Source organism: Lacerta agilis, chromosome 10, assembly GCF_009819535.1.
Source record: "Lacerta agilis isolate rLacAgi1 chromosome 10, rLacAgi1.pri, whole genome shotgun sequence".
Taxonomy (NCBI): domain Eukaryota; kingdom Metazoa; phylum Chordata; class Lepidosauria; order Squamata; family Lacertidae; genus Lacerta; species Lacerta agilis.
The window spans coordinates 43,656,007-43,679,771 of NC_046321.1; the positions used below are offsets into that span (position 1 = coordinate 43,656,007).

Here is a 23,765-nt window from a genome sequence, read left to right on the forward strand (position 1 = left end):
TTAAGCATTTAAAATCAAGTGCAAGTAAGAAGCTTTTGAATATCTCTCTATGCAAGGGCTCTATTTCTGAAGTATCCTAATTTAGGATTTATAAGCACTTGGAGATAACAGCACCTTGGACACACACACACACACAAGCTTTAATTAATGCTCAGGGTCAGACGCGTGTTTCAGACCAAACCAGTAGGCATGTAAAATTACAGATCAACTGATTCCTGGGTGAGAGTTGACACTGGCACTTCACTTCTGCAACTGTAAATTGTAACATTGCAATGATTCACACTAAGGCTGCACATTGGAAAACTGGTTGAAGTTACAAACCAAGGATTGTAAGCTAGAATCAAATTGTATTTGCAATCATAGTCTGTGTGGAGTGCTCTTAAACAACAGTTCCTAAGTAAAACGTTAGGAGAAACTCATTTAGCATCCAGGGAGTCTTTCTGCAGTTGGGTGCTTGAGAGGAGCAAGGCAGGAAGGAGAAGGAACCACATGTGCTTATTGCACATTCTCACTCCAACAAACCATGGTTTGCTAGACTAGGAATGTAACACCTGAACTGAGCTGCTATGTGGCAGCCTGTGTTTCTTAAATTGTAAGTCACCTCATACTTCTTTCAATAGTCATTGATAATTGAGATTTCATAATACTGTATACAAATTTATTTAATACATTAAAAGAGATTATTAACGAACCTCAATACTTTAGTTTGGTGACATCTGTTTACTTGCAGGTGACATATAGTAATAGTCACTAAGCCAAAAGCTTCATTGATAGTGCCATGAAATACCTGCAAGTGCTCACAACTCTAAATTTACTCTAGCACATGCCTGATATTACAGACTGTACTATTAAATTGGTTTCTGGTAGAATTGTGCTTTCAGAGTACGTTCTATATATTTCTGCTCAGAAGTAAGTCCTATTAAGTTCAGTGGGACTTAACTGCCAAGTAAGCATGTATAGAATTTCAGGGGCGTAGCCAGTGTTAATCATATTCAGAGTAGACCCATTGAAATAGATGGATATGACTAACTTTGGGTCATTAAGTTCAGCGGGTCTGCTGTGAGAAAAGCATGGCTCTCTCAGTTTCAAGCATCTAATTAGCAAGTCACATCTACATAGGCAAAAATGGCCATGGTTGTAATCCTGGTTTCTAAGGGTGGTTTATAAACATAGCAGAGGTTGTTGTCTGTGGAAAGCGATAAAGCCTTCTAGTGAAAATCGTTTTCTCTCCCCCTCCCCCACTTCAGGGGGAGATAGCTCACAAATCAAAAGCAACAAAATATTTCATTTGATAGGGTTATGTTTTAAGAATATCCAAAAAAGAATCACTCTTCTTTGCTTCCATACAGTATTGTTTCCATTGCTTGCCCCTGGTCCCACCCAACTCACATGTACACACACACACACACACACACGTTCCTACTTGTAAGGAAGAAAAATATATTTATTCATACAACTAACAGTCCAGTATTGGCAGCAGGCACAGTGTTCTGGAGTCATGATTCAGGATTTTAGGAGCAAGGCAAGAAGTTCAGAATTGGATGGAAATGGCGAAAATGTCCCAAAAAGCTTCCCTGCCTTTCCTGCCAAGCTTTTTAAAGATGAGACATGGTGCGCTCACTTGTGGGAATGCTGATATTGGAAGTGTGCACACTCTGCTGATGTGGGGGTGGGTGGGTCTGGTACCATCTGTGAAGCGGGAACCTGCTTCTAGATGACAAGACTGCATCCTTCTATTCCAATTTATGGTTCAGACACTACCATCTCTTGTTTAACCTCCCCCTGGGCTGATCAAATTCTCCTCCAGCCTCCACTGAGGCTTCCTGCTCCACAGGAAGGTCAGAGGGAAAATCTAGCATCCCTGTTGCCCTTCCTTCCTGAGTTCCTCTCTGCTCCAACCAAGGGTCCCAACATTCCAACCCCCTTTCCTGTTTCTTCCTGCATAAACAACTTTTTAACACCTATATAGGATATTTAAACAGGGTGCCCCACCTATGCTTTGTTTTTGCCAGATGCAGAGGAAGCCTCTTCGCCACCCCGGGGCGGCGAATGGAGGCACCCCCCTGGGGGTGGGGCATCATGACGTTGCGTGCACTCCATCTGGGCCACCGCCACCGCTTTTGCGGCGACGTTGCGAGCCCGCAGAGCGAAAAGGCGGCTGGTGGGGAGCTGCTGAGCGCGTGCAGCAGCCCCCCAAGCCACCTTTTCGCTCTGCGGGCTCGCAACGTCACTGCAGAAGCGGCAGCGCCGGCCCAGATGGAGTGCTTATGCACGAAATGTCTACTCCTGCCCATCTAGCAGTTCAAAAGCACTTCAAAGTGCAAGTAGATAAATAAGTACCCGCTCCAGCAGGAAGGTAAACAGCGTTTCCGTGCGCTGCTCTGGTTCGCCAGAAGCAGCTTAGTCATGCTGGCCACATGACCCGGAAGCTGTACACCGGCTCCCTTGGCCAGTAAAGTGAGATGAGCGCCGCAACCCCAGAGTTGTCCACAACTGGATCTAATGGTCAGGGTCCCTTTACCTTTTTACTGTTGTATTGGACAATGGACAGTTTCCAGTGCCTGAGCTGAACAACATCCTTGGCCGCTGCTGGTGGTGGCATGAAGACTCTTAATGCAACTGCAGCAATCTGCATGACCTAGCAGGTTGTGTGGAACAGCCACCACGTGAAGGGTGTTTCCAGCAACTTCCAGGTGAGAGCTGTAATATTGTTGATGGGATGGTAGATATAGAACTTTCCAACTGCAAGAGCAGTTGGGCAATGGAAAAAGATTACTGAAGGAATTGTGGTATTGATTTTTTTTTAAGGGAGACAGTGGATGGATGACTGTCAAGAACTGTTTGTGACCCATAAATCCTTTCACTGTATAAAAGATTGGTTCAGATAGCCTTGGAGGTCACACTTATCTCTTAACACGCTGAGAATACTACAGTGTGAGAAATGGGTATGATGCAATTGGCTTTCAATGGACTGTGCTATCTGGTTGATGACTGAGGTTGTCAGAATAGAGTAATAATATGCATTTACATATATTTGGATGTCTCTTGGCCTTTCTGGGGGTTTTCAGCCACCATTACTTTTTAAACTTGCTTTCATTTTAGAACTTAGAAGGATAAGAAGAATCTTAATTCCAGTGCATTTATTTTGTAATTAGGAGGATGAAAATAATTAGTGGAAAGTGTAAGGACTTCTAGTGAGTTAATAAACTTTAGATCCTTGTTATTCATCTGAAGCTTCAGAAAAGCTGAGGCACTTGCACTGCACTAAGAATATGGGTATGTATTTGTCCTTTTTTATCACTAACCAGAACTTACTTGTTTGAGCTCGCCGGCAGTAAAATCCTTCTGTTCATCATTGTTATCTTCATGGAGCAATAACTGGAAGAAGCTTTATGACTACAGACTGCATTTGGCTTTCGGGAAGCTTGTTGGGCTTTATCCAGTGCTTTAACTTTGGTCCTATAGTTCTCTTAAACTTCTTGATATTCTCTATACTAAACAGAGTATAATATTAAAAAACAACAACTTTCCTCTAGAGGTAACGTTTGCAATAGAAACTGAATTTTCACTTGGATTTTTGAGGATATTATCATTACATATTATCTATTAAATTTCTGTATCGCCCTTCAACCGAGGATCACAGGGTGGTTTTCAATATTAAAACACAAACAAAAATACCACAGTAAGAAACAAAAGAAGAAACCCTCTCACACAGTTTAAAAGGCCATAGGAACATTTATTTATTAAATTTAAGAAGAATTGCTTAGTTGCTCCAGCAAGGCACTGGTTAACTTTGCCTCACAGGGACACTGAGGAGAAGCAGTTCTATCTGGTGAGCCATGCAAGGGCAATAAAGCTTAAAATCAACTTAATATATTGTTGGACCTCATGTTTCAGAAGACTGATATGCTAACAATTGTCAGTAATATATTGTGAGGGAGACTCAAATTCACTTACCACATGGATGGCTCAGTTTCAAGAACCCATCTGACATATTCTAGCACTACATAGAATCATAGAATTGTAGATTCGGAAGGGACCCTGAGAGCCCCCTGTAATGCAGGAATCTCAATTAGATCATACATGACTGATGGCCATCCAACCTCTGCTTCAAAACCTCCAAGGAAGGAAAGTCTACTGCCTCTTTGGGGAGTCTCTTCCCTTGTTGAACAGCTCTTACTTTCAGAAAGTTCTTTCTGATATTTAGCCAGAATCTTCTTTCTTGAATCCATTGGTTTGGGTCCTAGCCTCCAGAGCAGGAGAAAACAAGCTTGCTCCAACTTCCATGTGGCAGCCCTTATCTGAGAAATAGGTGTGGGGCCGTGCAGAAACACCCTGGCTCACCTGATCACACAAATATTTAACACTTGGGACCCCAAATGAGCCCCTACACTACACTGTAGACCTACACTTCCCCTTTCTAGCACCCAGGCCTAGACAGAAGGCAGGCATGATGGGAGATACAGGAGGAGCCTACTCAAGAGGAAGAGGTGCCAAGTGAAACCTGTAGCCCAGCTGGATCTTTTTGTACTAGCATAAAACGTCTCAGCCTCTTTCTATTTTAGTGTGATCTTTTGCTTTTAATGATCCCACATTCTCTTATTTAGCTACTGTTTGGTAACTATATAATTAAGTAGCCCCACCACCCTGTTCCAGTGACAGAAATATATGTTAGCATGAGTAACTGAAGGAATTGGTTACAGGATACACTGATCAAAGCTTGCAATGGAATTAAAATATTTAATTGAATGGACTGCAAGGCATGTAATGAAAATATTGAATACTGGATACTACAGTAGAATATAAGTGAGGATACAATAATTATATGGTCTGTATCAGAATATGTCTAACTTATTGTTTGATATTGCATTTAAATGGTTTCGCTGCAGGCTCCTCTGCCTTATGAGCAGATATTTTCTAAACATATAATGTTGCAACTGTCACATTCTCTTTGAGTTAGAGCATGTATAATTGGCTGTGGTTTACTCTTTCTAGCTTCCATCCTTTCGCAAAAGAACTTATGCTGCAGAAACCGTGTGTGGTGCTCACAAAATGTCATGCAGATCATTAGACATCTAATTAGCTTTCATTCTTCACACTAAACATTGTGTAGAGATGATCTCCTGGGAGTCCATAAATTTATTTTATGTTTTCAGACTTGAATTATTCTCCTTGTTCTCTGTTACCCTGAAATATGTTTCAAAACATATTTAATATTATAAATAGTTGCTGTCATACATCATGCGTGAATAATGGATTTCTTTTCCTTTCTTTACACTGCTGGGCCAACAGAGCAAAATATTTTGCTTATGAGACACAAATAGAATCAAGGGGTTAAAATTACACATGCATCTTTTAAAAAGAGGAAGATAAGACCTTGATATGATTATAGACAATAAGGCAAAGTATTTCACCTCACATAGCATGGCTGACCCTATGACATTCAGAATGCAATTTTGCTGTGACTTTCAAGCATTTATCTGAAAGGGCCAGCCCCTTATTTACATTTTTAATATAAATACATATGCCCCTGCACCACAGTTGGCCTCATCCCTTTCAGTCAATCAAAGCATCTCTTGGAATAGAGAGGGAAACATAGTGACAGGAGATATGTGCCAGGTTTTAGGACCAAAACAAAAAAGGATAAGAGTTGAGAAGGTGATTTCCTGGAAAAAGAACATTGAAGGATTGGCAATGTGAATTATGCATGCTATGCAGTGGGGTAGAATGATGTATCAATTTTGGTTCCCTCCATTTCTACATTCAGTTATTCACATCTTGCAGCAATTTGCCTTTTTTGAAATTTCATGAAAATTCATCAGAATTTTAGTGTGAATTTGTACTAACACACACACAAACACAATGTTTTGAGTAACATAGCACATTTTGCAAACAATTTCCCCTGATATAATGCATTTTTGTATGCTATTTTCACTAATATCTTCATTTTATGCATTATTTCCCTTAATATATGCATTTTTGTAAACATTGGCTGGTTGGAGAACTGTATTGCGAAATTTGGATCAGTATGAATTTCAAGGGATAGCTATATTTCAGTTCCCATATTATTTCAGAAAGTGTGAATTGGATGGATTTGGCCCCAAATGCAAACAGAATCCAACTTTTCCTCTATTCCTAGCTATGCATTACAGTATAAATGTCTTTGGGTATGCAGCTTTCATACTAAAGAATATGCAATGATACCCGTATACCTTATACATCTGCCATCAATAGATAAATCAACCAAGTACAGTGGTGCCTCGGGTTACAGACGCTTCAGGTTACAGACTCCGCTAACGCAGAAATAGTACCTTGGGTTAAGAACTTTGCTTCAGGATGAGAACAGAAATTGCGCAGTAGCGGAGCACCTAAAGTGGTACCTCAGGTTAAGAACAGTTTCAGGTTAAGAACGGACCTCCAGAACGAATTAAGTTCTTAACCCGAGGTACCACTGTATCTTTGACCAAGCTGCAGAGCCTCTTTCCCTCTCTTGCCTCTGCCATTGGTTTTGCCTGCACAGTAAGGAAGCACAGCAGCTTGTGTGCATGAAATCTATTGGGAGCAGGTGACGTTTCCAGGGTTGTATGGGGAGGTTGTGGCCTGGCAGACCCAGCAACTGAAGAACATATGAAGGCATCTTATACTTGATTGGTTCATCTAGCCCAGATGCTGACTAGCAGTGACTCTCCAGCATTTCAGGCAGGAGTCTTTCCCAGTCCCAGCCCTGCCTGGAGATGCCAGGAATTGAACCAGAAACCTTTTGCATATAAACCATGTGTTCCAGCACGCTGCCTTTCAGCTTGTTTACCATCAGGTCCAATATATATTTCAGTATGCTGATATGTCCAGAACACTCATAATAGCATGAGAAAGTTAATGTGGGCTGGGAGTTGCAACTTAGTCAGGCCCTGACCTGTGGTTCCACCCAAGTCCTATGGGTTAGTGAGGAGTCTTTTTCTCTGCACGTGTAGGCTGACCAGGGAAGAGGTTCTTACCATGTCATTAATGCCCTTTGCTTTTTGATGCACCCAGGTCCTGCACAGGTTCTGTTTATATGAAACATGGCTTCCAAGCAAGCTTGTGTTACGAATTTCTTTTTAGCAAGTTAAAACAATTATTTCAGGTTAGGAAGATTCTATCCTATGTTGCCATATAAGGAGTAGCAGTGATGGGCAAAGATGCTGGTAAGATGTGACAGCAAGCGATACCCAAGTGAAGGCTTGGATATCCTGTTACAGATTCTGGGCTGAGCTCTGGAACTGAAAGCAAGAACCTGGGGTGATCCTTTCTGAGCTCTGGCTCAAATTCAGCATTCAAATAGTGATGGATGATGAGGAGCTGGTCAGTTCAGAGTGCTGGCTTTATGTGCTGGGGTTTCCCAGAAATGATGAATCAGTGAAGGGCTCCTTTACTGTAAATTAAAGCCTAGCTGAGTCCAAACTCTTCTTCTTCTTCTTCTTCTTCTTCTTCTTCTTCTTCTTCTTCTTCTTCTTCTTCACTGTTCAGTTTTAGAATGACACTATAATTTTATTTCAACAAGAAGTCTAAGCAACTTCCACATAATGAGAGGACATCCATTTTTTTTTCTAGTTCGAAGATAAGGTGATAATTTGGTTGATACATGGCGATGGCCAGTGTGATAGGGCAGAGTGCAGTGAAATGGCTTCCAGCGCTGACCAGTGACCAAGGGAGAAGTGTATACTATATTGCTGGTTGTTGCTGATATCCAGGGGTAGTGTGGATACTGCTAAGAAATGGCCAGGAGCACTTTGTGTGACCCAACAATGTTTGCCCGTGCCTGTGTATTGCTTGTACAATATTTCCTGAACTGAAGTATGCTATACTCTGCTGCCTTTCAGTGACCACCAATGCAGATCTGGAGCCCTCGCCCCTAGTGGTCAGTGCTCTGTATCAGTGACCATGCAGTGCACTCATTCCCACCTTGTTTCCACTTCTGATATACTAATTGCATTCCAGTCTTACATCCCAAACTGATACTTCCTGGGGATAAAGGATCCCCACCCCCTAATTTTGCTGGAGTAGAGAGGTTTGCAAAATCATTTCTGGCAAATGTTATTCCGATTGGACTTAAATCAACATGCCTTGGTTTTTTGTTTTTTTTTGTTTGCTGTAAAAGAGGCTTTGATTTTGTTAGAAATTCCTTTCTTATCTTAGCGAATGCTTGTGGAATGGCATTCAAGCAGAACACATTGATAATTCTTTCAAGCTCTGAAAGTAGGTTTAAAGAAGAACATACACAGCTCATGTGTTTTCTTAAGTTTGAAAACTCACCCAAAAATTTTTTAGGATGCATAGTTTAAAACACTGAGGCATATGCTGTGTTTATGATGTAGCTTCCTTTGTTTGTTCGCTTGATATAAGTATGCTTTGCTTAATCTGTAAGGAGTCTTTCTATGTATTGCAATATTTAGTTCGCATAATGATTGAAATATATCAATGCCCAATGGGTAAATGTGTCATTTAGAAGCAGCTGCCAAGGTTTCTCCCCGCTGCTCCAATTAACACATTCAGTACACGCTTGCCAGTGAGTGGTCTGTGTATATGGATTAAACCACATTTCTGTTTGTTCAGGCTGCATTGTACGGTATTCAGAAACGATGCATTCATTGTTCATTGTTCTGCAAACCAAAGAAGAAAAGACAAGAGAAAAAAAATCACATGACATTTGAAGGTGTGCAACTGCAAATAACAAGGTAGTAAATACTAGGTTGCAGAAAACCTCTTCTACTTTCAGATGTGGTTCAGTCCATTGAGTAACGTTTATCTCCGCCCCTCTGTCCCCTCTTCAAATGATGGAGACACAGAATAGTGAAATTCTAGTGCTGGGATTCCTCTTGCTGTCAGGCAGATCTTTTGAACTTTGTTCTGTTTATTTATTAGAGCGTGTTTGACACGAAGAGCACACCTTTTCAGCTGATGGTTTTCTCTTTTTAAATATTTGTTTTCAGACTGAAATGGTCTCTTCGGTTCTTTCTGTTCAGGATCTGGCAAAGGTAACGCAGCGAGTGTCCTTTATTGTCAGGGCTTAAACTGATTTTTGAATGGTGCCAAGCTGGCTGGTCAAAGGGGCCAGTTCTCCTGTATTTGCTGCTCATTCATGCTCAGGCTGCTTTTTGTGAAGTGCAGCTGTTGGACAAAACCAACAAAGGGTACACGGACCTGATATTGTGGGCTGCTGAATGAGATGGAGCGTTTCTTGGGCTTTGTCAAGCAGATAAGAAGATCGAGGAGAAGAAAGGGCAAAAAGTACCGGCCAGAGGAGGATTATCATGAGGGTTATGAAGATGTCTACTATTATGCCTCGGAACACTTTCCAAGTAAGCATTGTATAAATGTGTTTTCTGTTGCTGTGACAAATGTCCACTATTGCGTTTAGGCATGAAATGCTAATGCAGACCAGAATACTACTGTATTTCACACAGGTATTAAAGCATTTCAGAAACACTGTTTGTTTCTGCATAGATGTACTGGCAGTTTTTTTTTTTTAAGCTCTTATGATCTTGTAGGATGAAAGAAAGGCAGGGTTCAAAGCCATGGTTAATATTTCAGGTGCAGTTAATTGATTTCTGTTGTTGCAAGCCTTTTATTAAAGCACTTTAAGCTGTAAACTGATATTGCAGACCTTTTCTAATAGTGCACGTGTATGTCTGCATCTCTCTCTCTCTTGATGTGTGTGTGTATTTTCAATATATATTGTGTGTGTGTGTGTGTGTGTGTGTGTGTGTGTGTGTCTGCACCCACACACCCACATACCAGCAATTTTAAAGTACCATTTATGGTAGTTGCACTCATGCATACATTTAGAAGTTGAAGTTAAACATAAAGGTTGTTGGATGCAAGTCAGCCCTTTGTAGATACGTTTTTGCTTCGTTCTTTCTAGTAGAAAGTAGCTGAAGTTTATTTTCTCTGGTGCTGGTTGAAAAATTAACTAATTATGTTGTCAGTGTGTTCTGTTGCCAAGTGTCTGCAGCTGCAGTTTATAACAAGGCAACAAAAGCAAGCTTAGGATCTGTGCAAAATTGTATTTGAAAATGTAACGTGCTCAAAATATGCTCTGTACCTGTAAGCTCTCTGAGTTCATGCTTTGTCTTGTACCTATCCCAAAGGATTGGAGATGCCCAAAAGTGCCTGAGGGAACAATGGGTTGGGGAGCTACATGTAGGCATTGCTGAGTCTATCATGCCATGCTTTAAGCTGAAAGTGTTGACAATATAAGCAGCCAGGCACAATCAGATGTATAACATGGTGCTATTAATTTAAAATATTTGCAGTGAATCGTTTCCTGTCTACTGCATCCTGAGCATTTATCATTTAAAAAGACATAACAATTATATTTTAATTTAAACAACTGTGTGTTTTGTAGAGTGGCTATAATCTAATGCATAGTGTGCTGTAGCATATCTCCCTTTCCTTGGAGGGGAAAAAAAGTTAAATTGCAATTTTGGAAATGTACATTGCTGGGTCTTCTGACATAGCTGTGCCAATGAAAAATGATTTAACATCTAACCATTTCTCTCTTGTAGACATTTCTTTTGTAGAATATTCATTGTGCACTTTGTGGAGTGGAGTGGAGCTAACCATATCTGCTAAAAAAAACCAACTGTAGATCTTAATTTTTACAAGATGAGGATTAAATAATTTGATCCTAATTTTGATTCTCCATGCCCAGTGCACTCCTATATTTTAAGCAAGGATTTCATAGTAGCATCAGATACAAAACCTTAGTCAAACTAACCTGCATATTACTGTACAAAATGAACATGATTAAAATAACAACTTTGGCAACTTTGGTCCTTGTTCCACTTTCCAGACCATGAAACTAATCAAACAAGGTTTCCCCTTGAATAATGCACTTCAATAGTAATTAAAGGAAAGCAAAAGATACAAATGGGTAAGACGAAATTCTGTGAAAAATGGCATTGAGCAAGGGTGTGAATGGAGTTGTCCTGTAAGGATGTCTCATTGTCCAGCTAGAATGAAATGATAGACTCTTCTCTGTATGTTCCAGCCTCCCAAGGTATACCAGATAGTATTTTCATGCTGGTGTTCTGCAGCTGATAGCGTTTAGTCTCTCAAATATGTTGAACTTGGAAACACTTTTGCCATTTATCATAGATTATATTAGTACCAGTAGAGTAGCTGCTTCACCTTCAGATATAATGATCATGTATGGTGTTGGAAATGCCTTCTGGTTTCAAAGTTGGAAGAAGAAGCTGCTTAATAAATGAATAAAATTCCAACAGATAACCTATAGGCATCTGGTTATCAGTGATTTGGGAGTTGTTGTATCAGTAGCATCTCTTATAATTTCTTTTTTGCAATTTTTGTCTGATCTTGGAGTGCATGACTTATGCTGCTCTAGTGACTAGAAAAGTGGAACACATAGTAATTGCTGCAGAAGGGTATCCTATGGAGTGTTGCTGTTTCTCAAACTTGCAGTTTTCTGTATTAGCATTAAGTGTGACTGCTTTGACCTCTTGGTAGCTATTCCTTTCTATATGTGGAGCAAACTGTCTTTCATCTTTTGTTGTTGTTGAAAGGAAGTTCCAAAGTAATTTTTAAAAGTGGGCGGAAGATTTTCAAAGAAACATAATAGCAATACACCTGCAATCCTTTGTTATGCTTTGTAAATTGGGTGCTTCTGTTGGAAATCTTTCTGTTACTTTTTTTTACCTTTCCCTCCTATCCATCCATCCCCCAATCCTGTGGGAAGTTCTGCATAAAGGCGCTTGCAGGAAAGTACAGCCATGTATATCTGAGTATGAAGTGTTAGGGCTTCATTAGAAATAAACCCAGGAAGAAACAACAGCACAGAAACAATAACTAGTAGAATGAATTGTCTTAGAGGCAAAAAGTGGCCATACATGTTAATACCTCCGTGCACGACTGCATATTGCGCCATGCAAGCATATAATCTGATGTTGGATCCACGATGTAGGTTCTGAAGAATCTAAGTTTAAATTGTTCAAAGTATCTAACTTAAAGATGGCATTTCTAAACTAAAGATGAAAAATATTTTGAAGAGCTTGCAGTCATGAAGAAGACATTTGCTTCTGCTGTTCCCACTCCAGTTAGCAGTAGGCTGAAGAGGAAGATGTGTGCTCAGCCCCTTTAACCTTGTTTTATACTGTATCAAATTTACAGTAGCTGGGAAGAAGGAGGGGTGCTCTTATCATTTCATTTGGAGCTCTAAAAAAGGGATGAGGAACATGTGGCCCTCCATATGTTGTTGAACCACAACTCCCATAACCATTGCCCATTGGCCATGTTGGCTGTTGAAGTCCAGCAATAACTGGATAGCCACAGGTACCCTAGAATACTCCACCGTCGGCCAAATGAAATAAATATTTATCATTACAGATAGCTGCTTATTTTTCAAAATCCATAACCACAGATATTGCAGCAGTGTCTTCGTAGGGATTTAATGATTGTGCCAGGATAATTTTCAGTATCTGCAGTAACAGTTCAGTACTAACTTCTGGATAGTTACTGCTGTCCTTGCAAATGTATCGTGTTCTTCTCCAACAGATATAAGGGAACACTGCAAGAAGAAAATATTTAACATCTGAAATTACTATTAGTAGCTTTAAAATGTTAAGTTTGCAAAGGCACCTGTAACTGAGTTACATACTGTTGATTCCTGTGCTCTGCGCAGATGCCATTTTATGACACTTTAAACCCTGGCACACTTGGCTTCCGAAAGTTTAGCAGTGACACCCACATGTAATAATCAGTTATCCCAAACTGTTCCTGAGTCCAGCTGTTGAAAAGCCGTTCTACAGATAGACTAAAAAAATCTTGTGTGGCAGGAGATAAAAATGTGAATTATTTTATTAATAGTTTTGACAAAAATGAGCATTTGGGATGAGCAATTCATTTGAATAAGACTGAATGAATATATATATCAGAGGCTGAGCAGGCTAGGTGAGTTACTATTTCTTCTTTTAATCTTTTGTCAATTTTGTATCCCACCCTTCCTCCAAGGAGTACAGGAGGTTTGCCCCATCTTAACCTTGCAACAATCCCATTGGAGAATAAGTTAAGCAAGGATGTGAATCAAGGTTTCCATAGCTGATGAGCCCAGCAGTGTTGTTTGTATTTGCAGTGAGAAAGGAACAGTTGGCTGAACCTGACACTTATTGAGTGAATAGCTGTATATAATCATAGACTCAAAAAGTGGAATCTATTTGCAAGCTATTTATTTTAGTTCCCTGCTGTAATGCAATGCAGAATCCTGTGCAACTGGGAATAAATGCTACCTAGCCTTGAATTATGGGAATCCATTAGGTAGGGCCATTTAATTTTGTTGGCACTCAAGATCCCAAAAGGACTACCTCTGCAGAATGAAACAGGTAAGCAGAATCAGGGGAAGAGCAGGTAGGTGGCTGCCAGCAGACATACCTGTTATCTCTTACTGACAGGGATAGAAAACTATTTCCTATAAGGGGCCATTATAGGCCACTGTTGGGGGGAAGTCATTCTGTGCCATCAACCAATGTTGTGGGTGGGTGCAGCCAGAGCCAAATGTATGTGGAGTTTGTAGCATTGCAGGATTAAGTACCGGTAGTTCTCTCTCTCTCTTTTGTGCTCTGTTCCTGCCTCTTATGCTACTTCATCTATGTGGGCTGCATGATGAGGGCTGCAGGTTCCCCACCCCACAAAAGAGTTTCAAATGAGAAAAGTAGGCAGCCTGCCTCCCTGACTGAAATTAACATTTGTTCAAGAAAACCTATAGTCTTAATGCTATGGTCCTGTTCATGCTTATTTGGGAATACCTATATTTGGCTAGCTGCCTGGGCACCTGCCCTGGTGCCTGCCCTGGTCTTTCCTCTACCCCCCACCCCACAGCCCAGTCTTCTGAGTAGCACTGGGCAGCTGGTTTACAGCTGCCATTCAAATTCCCCTGACATAACCTTGCTCTACAACATTGAAGTACATTTAAATAGCAGCTAGACCCACATGTTGTGAGCGCTGGGTGCACACCACTGCAGGGGGAACTCACCAGTTTCCAGTAATAAAGGCATAAGGGCAAAAAGGGGTGGTTACTCATCAAAAGCATCTAAACCCACCTTAAAATCCCTGAGCCTGAGCCCACTTTTCCCTTTTCCCTGGTATCAGCATAGTGAGGCTTGACCCCACTGCTGCAGCCCACAGGGGAGAGAGAGAAAGAGAGAGACTGAGAGAGTGTGTCACCTTTTTTCAAGCAATTTCCTATAGAAGTGTTCAGGCAGGTCACCAAGAGACACTATTGCTCTAATTGACTTTTGTTCCTTGAAACTGGCCAGTCGGGACACAATTATTTCCTGCAATTTTCAAAGAATGATTCGTTCAGGACCAACTCCCACAACCACCGTAATCTACTGCAAGCACTTCAAAACACCCACACCAGTTTTATGCTGATTGGTGTACTTGCACCAATCAGAATTCATTCAGGCAGGATTCTTTCAACCGATCACATTCCCACTGCAGTCTGTTCTTAGAGAAGCATAGCACTTTGGAGGCTGGGCGGGAAGCAATAGGCAGGCAGGCTGTGTTGCTGTGGTTTCAGGCAGGGGCAAGGAACCATGACAAGATAGGAAAAGACTTCTTTTCTGCAGTGCAGAGCAAAAAAGCTCACCCAACATCCTATAACCTCTCTATATCTATATCTTCCCAACCCTTTGCCTTGTGCTGTTCCCCCATCCCCCCTTCCACTCAGGCCTTATTGTTTCTGGATCTCCCAGACCCTAGACTTCTTCTTTTCCCTCAATTCGTCTCTTCTGGTCCTTGCCATATTTCTTTCTCCTCCATCCTTTAACCCCTGTCTTTCTTCAACCTCCCAAGCCCACAGTCTTGTGCTGGTGTCAAATTTGTGTTGGCTATTGTGACCTCTGCCTCTGCCTACTCCTAATTTCACCTTCCCTTAGCTGCCCACCAGTCCTAGGCGGCATCTGCAGCCATGGGATGGAGAAGGGGGCTCACCTGAGAGCATTTTGCCCACTGTTATAAAAAAAAAAGGTTTGGCCCCAGATGGGAGTCCGCGAACCCGGAGAGAGAGCCTTAGCAGGGCTCCCTCCCTGTCAGATGCAGAATGCAAGAAACAGAGACAATACTGAATCTCCCAAAGCAAGGCATTGTTTATTAGAAACTGCTGCAACAGGGTGTTTTGCAAGCAAAAGACCTCGAACAATGGCACACAAGCTCCTATATAGACTTTTGAAATTTCCCCCCTCCAGCTCAAGACCACCCCTCCATACATCATACATACATCACAAATTGGGAGGGTCTGTTAGCAGTGATCTGAGCATCCTGGACCCTGCCCCCATGTCTCCTCTTGCCCTCCACCAAACCCATCAAGTGAAAACAAAGGAGATATTTACATTCCCCTGCTTCCCAGCAAAGTTAATCACACCCTTTTGTCTGGCACTCAGGTATCAGGATGCCAGAGATTATCACTCAGGCAGGGGGCTGCTGAGTAGCTGGAGGGGCAACCCCCCCCTTTGTTCCTGAGACAAAGAAATACTTGGTCAGTTGGGAGTCAAAAATGGAGTGAGGCCTGTCTTCCTGTGATGTTTTTCAGACATGTGGCCTTATTTGTTTTGGTACATTAATAACAATTATTATATATAAATAAAATACCTTAAAATTCTTACAACACCACTCAACACACTCAGATCTGGAGCTGGCCCTGGCAAGTTACTCTCCTGCATGAACTCGTATATGATCACAGTGCATTAACTTAAATTTAAAAGCAGTGTCTTAGATATTGAACACTATAATTGAGAAAACAAAGCAGACTGTGGGAGGAACATGGCACCATGCCAGCAACAGCTGTCCTGGTTTTCTGAAATGCATTCCTGAGCATGCCAGTCTTCTGAACCGTTATGTAGAAGTTGCGTTGATGATAGTGTGATGTCGGGAGCCCAAGTGTTTCATAGAGCTTACAAAACAGTATCTATTAATAGTTAAAAGGCTGAATAGGCTTCTATACATGCCACTATATATGATGTATCAAGGGTTTTCAGAACTAGAAATGTGTCATCTTTTGAACATTTTCAGTAGAGAAGCTTCTTTCTGAGGGATGATGACATTGAAATAGCTGAGTTTGGCAAATGAAAGCTTAGAGGTGTATTTCTGGTATATCATTATTATACTTTCTGAACAGGACCCAAACTTGGATTATTTCTTCACTATTTAGGCAGGGTTTCAGTAGTCCACAAGGACAGAGCTCCTGGGATATTGCAACATTCTTCAGGTTGTTAAGAGAAGGAATTATCCAGAAAACTGGAGAAAAATATCAGCACTGCCACTCCCTAGTACTTTCCTTTTACTGCTTCCTGCTTTCTGTAGGATAGACATGAAGCAGCCAGTTGTGAACCATCTAGGGTTGTGGGAAGGCTTTGCCCCACAAAGCTGTATTTAAGCAAGGGATGGTGAGTTCCCTGGAGTTTAACAAGACCCACACTAGTAGTGTAGGTTAGATTAAATCAAGAGTAAATAATATGGTTCTCTGCAAATGTTGATGGACTCCAGCTCCCATCAAGCCCATCCCACATGGCCAACCATCAGAGATAATGAGAGTTGTAGTCCAGCAACACCTGGAGAGCACAACATTGCCTACCTCTAGATGAGCTATTGGGTTTCTTACTATTAATTTTGATCTTACATTTATGTTACTATATATTAGGTGTGATTGTATAATTTCATCTTCTTCACCTCAATCCTATTGGTTTGAAATGTTTTGTTACGTTTTAAAAAAAATATGATGGTGTATTTTGATATTCATTTGATATCTAGGTTGTCCACCACGGAAGAGTGGGATATAAAGAAACTAAACATTGGCTAGTACTGCTGAAGCTCTGTTAACCTAGGATATCTCCTGGTATAACTTCACTTTACCTATCCTGCTCTTTTCTTGTCTGTTGAATATCTGGATTGATCAATGAATGTTGGGACTGCATTAAATGTGAACAGGATAGGCCTTGATGCTGTGGCTCTTCATTTGTACAGCACTTCAATGTGGACAGTGCCTCATTGTTTTCTGACAACAATCTTATGGGGTTAGCTAGTAGTATTCTCTTTCCTTTTATTGATGGGGAGTGCATAATTAATGGTGGATCTGCAAAGATCAATACATGCCTTTTTGTTGTGAGTTACTTGAGTTTGAAAGTACAAGACACTGCTCCAAATCTCCAGGTTGGCTTTTCCACCAGGCAGAGTGAGGCAGCCATCTCAGGTAGCAGATTTTGGGTGCCGTGAAAGGGAAGCAAGTACTGGTAGTTAGTTATTCGTTTATAATTATTGTAGTTTTCCTGTGAGGTAGGGGAAGAGGTGCTTGTAGGACTTTCTGCCTCAGATGTCAAAATAACTTAGCTGGCCTTGGGTATTATGTATCTTGACTTGTGGGAGGGGACACCATTTGCAGTTCTTCCTTGGGCAGAAAAATGACTTGACCTAGTCCTGCCAGATTTATTTTTAAACACACATCCTCTCCATAATGAAACACGGTGCTTCTCATGGCCTCCACTACTATTGCAAATTGTCTCTTGTGCTGCTTTCATACGACCTGTTTCAGCATGAGCTTCCTCACAGATGAAAATATGGGGTGCCTGGTGCTGCCTGGACCATGCAGAGATTGATGTTAGCAGGATGTATCTGCACATATTTGGTTATGCATGTCTTTGTCAAGTCATCATGTTCGCTTCTGGCGTTCCTCAGTAGGATCTGAGGTTAGGGGTCTGTAAAATGTGGTTTTGAAGAGTTGCATCTCAGTTTCCCATATGCAATCCAATATATATAATCAGTAATATGCCCAGAAAGTGCTAGTTGTGTGATAGTGACCTGGGGAAAGTATTCATGAAGTTGTAGGGGCCAAAACTAAGCCTACAGGAGTGGGTCACACAGTGTTTTTGCCCCTGAGGGCCATGTGGGATGAAGGTATGTCAGCAGTTATTGGGCTAAATGTTAGTAGACATGACAGGGCCTGGGCTGATGGGTGGAGTAGAAGCCATTCACATCCACAGGCAGAATGTGAAAGGTAGGAATGACTGTGCATCACTCTAACTTTCAAGTCCCCAAACAGTTGTTGGGGGTGGCTGAAAGGAGCACAATTTACATGGGGCAGGTGGTTGTGGGCTTAAAGGAGCGTGAATTTCTCAGGAAGGCAGCAAAAGGTATTGGTGGAGAGGCGCAGCTTGGGCACCTGTGTGACTGCATTGAAGGCTTCCCAGAGCCACATGCAGCCCAGAGGGTCTAGGATTTTATGTGTGGCTATAATGGGACAAAGGGAAAGGTATCAGTCTAAGATTATGACTTAGGCTGAAATTCTAGTCCCCACTCCATACAGTGGAGTGGTGGAGCCCCAACTACATTGACATCATGGCTGTTGTGGAAGGTGTGGGGCTGGACCATCAAACTTTATTATTGAGCTAGGTCCAGGCTAGCACAGAATTTGGGTCCAGATTGGAGATGCTGATGGCAATACCTGATCACAGTGAGACTGGCTCAGGACCCAACAGATCACAAACCAACTCACCTTTCAGGGCTCTCAGCTGGCAGGGATACTGCTACTGGGCTTCCCCTCACCACAACTTTCAGCAGAGCTTAGAGGAGGGAGACCTTTTATCAACCCACACATCCCTGCCCAGAAGGGTTATTGGATTGCTCTGCAAATTAAGGTCATACACACACACACACACACAGAGAGAGAGAGAGAGAGAGAGAGAGAGAGAGAGAGAGAGAGAGAATAAAGACCCTAATTTATCTAGTTTATAAAGACCCTAGTTTATCTAGTTTACATTTGACGCTAGGCCACATTGGTACTATGTACACACAAGTCAGTCAGAGAATTATTTCTCAAAAACAGCAGACAAAGATCACAGGTGTAAGTAAAGTAGCACAGTGGCATCTAAGCCATATTGCGCCACACACCAGATGACAGTTCAAGCAGCTGTCTCTTCACTTCCATTCAGGTCATGCGTAAAATTGTCTTCCTGTAGCAGCCAGCCTCTTCAGTTCCCAAGGTCTTAAAAAGGCGGAGGACAACCAGCCTATTGTCTTTATGAATGTGAAGAAAGCAAATTAATATCTTCAGCCAGAGAACACAGGGATGAAAACGTGCCTCTGGACCATCCTACTTGAGACTGGAGCTTTTGTGATTGAATGCTCCTCCATACAAACCTTTCTCCTGCACACAGGAAACTGCATGTCAGGGAGAAGAGTTGATGGGAAATATTTACTGGAAGGCCACTGTTTCACACGAGTCTATACTTGTACTGTTCTGAACTGGTACAGCCCTGAATTATATCTATGCCTTCCCCAGCTGCTTAGGAGAACTAAGCTTGTGGTGTGCTCTTATTATAAATTTGTTGAAATACAAGTGGGCAGCCATTTGCATGTACCCTGTGAGATTTGTCTGAGTCCTGCTCAATTCAACTTTATTATGCGGTAAACTTCCTTGAGCCCCTACGACAGGAAGGATAGTGTAGAAATAGAACAAATAAAAACTCTTCAGCATTTGCAGTGTTTCACTTGTTAATTTCCAATGTGATTGACCTTTAAGACGATGGTGCTTTCAACGGCAAATAGTTAAGATAATAGCGAAGTATATGCCTGATGGTGAGAAGGAAACAAGGTAGGACAAAATAGGATTAAAAACATGCAAGGAGGTGGGGGGGGAGACACGTGCGAACTGAGCTGATCAGCATGCATTAGAGAACTAAGTTGAAGGGAGGAGAGTTTTTGAAGGTGTTTAAATGCTCTTTTAAACATCAGCAGAGAGAGCTTGTTATTAGGATGAAATAGAGTGTTGATGAAGGCCAAAATATATGCACTCAGTATACTCACTGCTTTTTCACAACTCAGGATATCACTTAGCAAATGAAAGGAATCATCTGATACAATAGAACAAGTTGCTCTCTTTCACAAGCTTTTACATGAGTGGTTCCACATGACAGAGATTTGCTGCTGTAGAATAATAGAATTGGAAGGGACCCAAGGGTCATCTAGTCCCACCTCCTACAATGCAGGAATCTCAGCTAAAGCATCCATGACAGATGGCCACCCAGTCTCTGCTTAGGAACCTCCAAGTAAGTAGAGTTGACAACTTCCTGAGGGAGACCGTTTCACTGTCAAACAGCTCTTACTGTCAGAAAGGTTTTTTCCCATATTTCTAGTCAGAATCTCCTTTCCTGCAACTTGAAGCCATTGGTTCGAGTCCAACCTCCCAGAGCAGGAGAAAACAAGCTTGCTCCATCCTCTATGTGACAGCCCTTCAGATATTTGAAGATGGCTATCATATCTCCCCTCAGTCTCCCTTTTTCCAGGCTAAATATACCCAGCTCCTTCAACCATTCTTCGTAAGGCTTGGCTTCTAGACCCCTGATCATCCTAGTTACCTGCCTCTGCACGCGTTCCAGCTTGTCAACATCCTTTTTAAATTGTGGTGCCCAGAACTGGACACAGTATTCCGAGTGTGGTCTGACCAAGGCAGAATAGATTGGTACTATGACTTCCCTTGATCTGAACGGTGATATTCAGAAACAATCAGTTTTCCCAAAAGAGTGAGCAAACAGACTGCCTTGCCTCTTATGTAATAACAATTTCAGTGGCTTTCCCCCCATTGCATCAACTTCTTTCCAGTACTGTATTCACGTAGGACACACTTTCAGTATGGCCTTGAAATAGCCAACCAACTTCATCTGGATTTAACCTTTTCTAAGTAAACTTGGGCATGAGGATTGGTCAGCTGCTTCCACCCTCAGCTGCCCTTGCTAGTACCTCTCCCTTCTGTCTGTTCTTGGTCAGCATTGTATCTTAATCCCTAAACAATTATTGCAGTTCACCAACCTATGCTTGTATTTAGGTGAGGACCAATTGGCTGTGCTTTCCACTCCTGTTAAGATCCCTTGATTATTTTGCCTCCTGATAACTTACATCTTTCCTCATTCCTTTGCCCACTATATTTCTTGAGCTACAAAGGCATATTTATCAAGATTCTGCTTGAAAATGGGAAGTTTTCCAACTGCTTCTGCTGCAGCTTGCAACAAGGGGCTGCCATTGGTGGTTCTTTGCAGACATCTTTCAGTAATGTTGCTGGCCTTCATTCGGAGTGTTATCTGCATGTATCAAAGGGGGGAAAGTACATGTTTGATACAGAAAATTGCAGGTCTGAAAATTCTATACATGAATGTCCTTGGATTTCATAGGCTGACTAGATGGAAAACTGATTTTGAACACTGACAGGCTTGCTCAAGTCCTTCATCCTTAAAATGATATAACTATAACTCTAATGACATCTAAATGAAGAAAGGTGAGATACTTGGACCATGCTCTCTCGATTTATATAAATTCTTATTAGATTTGCAGAGTCTTTCCAACAGAGCACAGAGAAGAATCAATCCATGCATTACTTGAGTGGTAGGATTTCATTCTCATGAGCAATCTCTTTTTAATCACTGGTTTCATTCTAAGGCTAGTCATGGCATAAAAGATTTTCTTAAGTAGTACTTACTCATCATAATGGATGTCTTATATATCGGCTCTTGAAAACTGAACTTTTCCCTGCTTGTCTTCCTCTTTTTAGATATGCTTTATTATTCCAAAAGATACTTATTTTAAAATCAGCTCAGTGCAAATTAAGATATATTTCAGCAGGGTTTAAAAGTCATTTTACAATAATGACTAAGGACGTGATCCAGTTCTGGCCTGCATCAGTGAGTGCACACAACTCTCTGCACGTGGGAATGGGAAGATTTGATAGAGAACTGGCTTGTGATATAAATAGATCAGATTAAAAAACAACAACAACTTCTCACAGAGCTAAAATTACCCACATCCTTAACAAACATCCTTAACAAACTACAGTTCCCAATATTTTTTGGAGAGAAGCAAATGTGCTTTTAATAATAATAATAATAATAATAATAATAATGATAATATTTTATTTATTCCCTACCCTTCCCCGCCAAACCAGGCTCAGGGCAGCTAACACCAATAAAATCACAACAAAAGCATAAAACAATTCATTAAAATACATATTAAAATACAATTTAAAATTTAATCTCAACTGCAGCCTCATTTTTAAGTAGCCCACCAACCACACCAAAAGAATAAAACACCAGGGTTAAACTGAAGCCAACCCAAAGGCTAGGTGGAACATCTCCGCCTTGCAGGCCCTGCGGAAAGATGCCAAATCCCGCAGGGCAATGGTCTCTTGTGACAGACTGTTCCACCAAGTCGGGGCCAGTACTGAGAAGGCCCTGGCCCTAGTTGAAGCCAACCTAGTATCCTTGGGACTCGGGACCTCCAAAAAGTTATTATTTGAGGACCTTAGGGTCCTACCCAGGACATACCAGGAGAGGCGGTCCCTTAGGTATGAGGGTCCTAAGCTGCATAGGGTTTTTTTACATGTATAGTACAGAGCAAACCCCAGAGCAGTATATTCTTTTAAGGTGTGTGTGTGTGTGTGTGTGTGTGTGTGTGTGTGTATTCAAATGATTTCCCCCCTTGCTTACCCAGAGCAATGAAAGAATGAATTAAAAAAAAAGGTGAAGACCATATTTTTTCCTTGTTGGCTGGCTTCCCTTTGCATTTACTGGTCCCCTCCAAGTTAATAATCACAGACACAGCCTGTGTTTCACAGCCTGCTGCTTAAGAAACCATGGATATGCTAGCCTTTAGGCTACCCATCAGAAAGAAAAAAGCTTTCAATAAACGCTTTAAAAGGAGGTGAAGACTGCCTTAGTACAACAGCATGGGGAGGCATTCTGCAGTGTACAAAAATGCTGTTTTCTGCCCCTTTCCTGCATCAGATTGCTTATCTTCACAGTATTCCTTTGTCCTGCCTGCTGCTTACCATTTCTTGTAGAGTGTGAAATAAAGAAGCCTGAACAAACCCAAAATATATATCCTTCCAAAATGTTGACTTTACATGATCATGCTTCAGCCAATCAAGGCAGTAAATATAACACCAATATCTCTGTCGTCTCTGTTCTGGTTTGGAGGTAGGGGAAGGAGTCCAGTAACCTGACTGTGCTCCTTCTGTTTTATTACGTGTGCTCCCCCCCCCCACAATAGTTTCTAAAGACTGTGACTTAAAAAAACCCAGACAAGATAATTCTTGTGAAACAGACAACATAATTTTTGTTTTGCCTAGAAAGCTTTCTGTTCTCTTTCCACAGATCCCCAAAAGCCTACATGTTTGCCAAGCTGCATGCTGATTTTAGGCAAACAAACCATGTCAACTGTGCACATTTGCAACTGACATTTACTATTGTGTTCAAAGTAACTGTAGCATCATGTGCGGTTTTGTTTCATTGTAATGACACGTCGGGCGCACACTCGTCATGACAAAAGAGAGATTAAAATTGGGTCGTTTCACTTTATTAAAAGGGTTATTCCACTCTATTTCCCAATGACCATCTTGTCCTCACCAAGATCACCCTGGTAAACTTAAAATGCATTTGAAAATGATGCTTGGTCATGTCTGCTCTACCCTTTTCTGCTGCATTTGGATGTTCCGGCAGCAGGGTTGGTTGCTTCTTGTCGTTGTTTCATTCATCAAACACTAATTGTGGTTTTGGTTTGCCTGCCCTATTCATCAAACACTGGTGGGGTCTTGGTTAGTTCTAGATCAAAGTGATTGTCTGGAGTACATAAAAGAGTATGTTTAGCTCATTGGCAACTTACTCCCCACCGTCAGCCACTGAGTCCTAGCTCTGTAGCTCATGTTACGGTGATATCTGTTGTGGTGATAAGGTATTAGG

At 41.5% G+C, this 23,765-nt stretch overlaps 1 protein-coding gene across 12 annotated transcripts in view; it reads left to right on the forward strand.

Moving 5' to 3' along the window:
* The window catches only part of GRIP1 (glutamate receptor interacting protein 1), a 315,500-nt gene that overhangs the window by 87,255 nt on the left and 204,480 nt on the right, over positions 1-23,765 (forward strand). For 3 of the 12 annotated variants that reach the window (XM_033162502.1, XM_033162504.1, XM_033162511.1), the window contains exon 1: positions 8,744-9,338. The exons of 2 other annotated variants lie outside the window; for them this stretch is intronic. In XM_033162502.1, the coding sequence (XP_033018393.1) occupies positions 9,206-9,338 (133 nt within the window). In that variant the 5' untranslated portion in view covers positions 8,744-9,205. Of the gene's footprint in view, positions 1-8,743; positions 9,339-23,765 lie in introns of those variants that run through there. 7 more of the 12 variants (XM_033162515.1, XM_033162516.1, XM_033162503.1 and 4 more) reach the window with 6 other exon arrangements.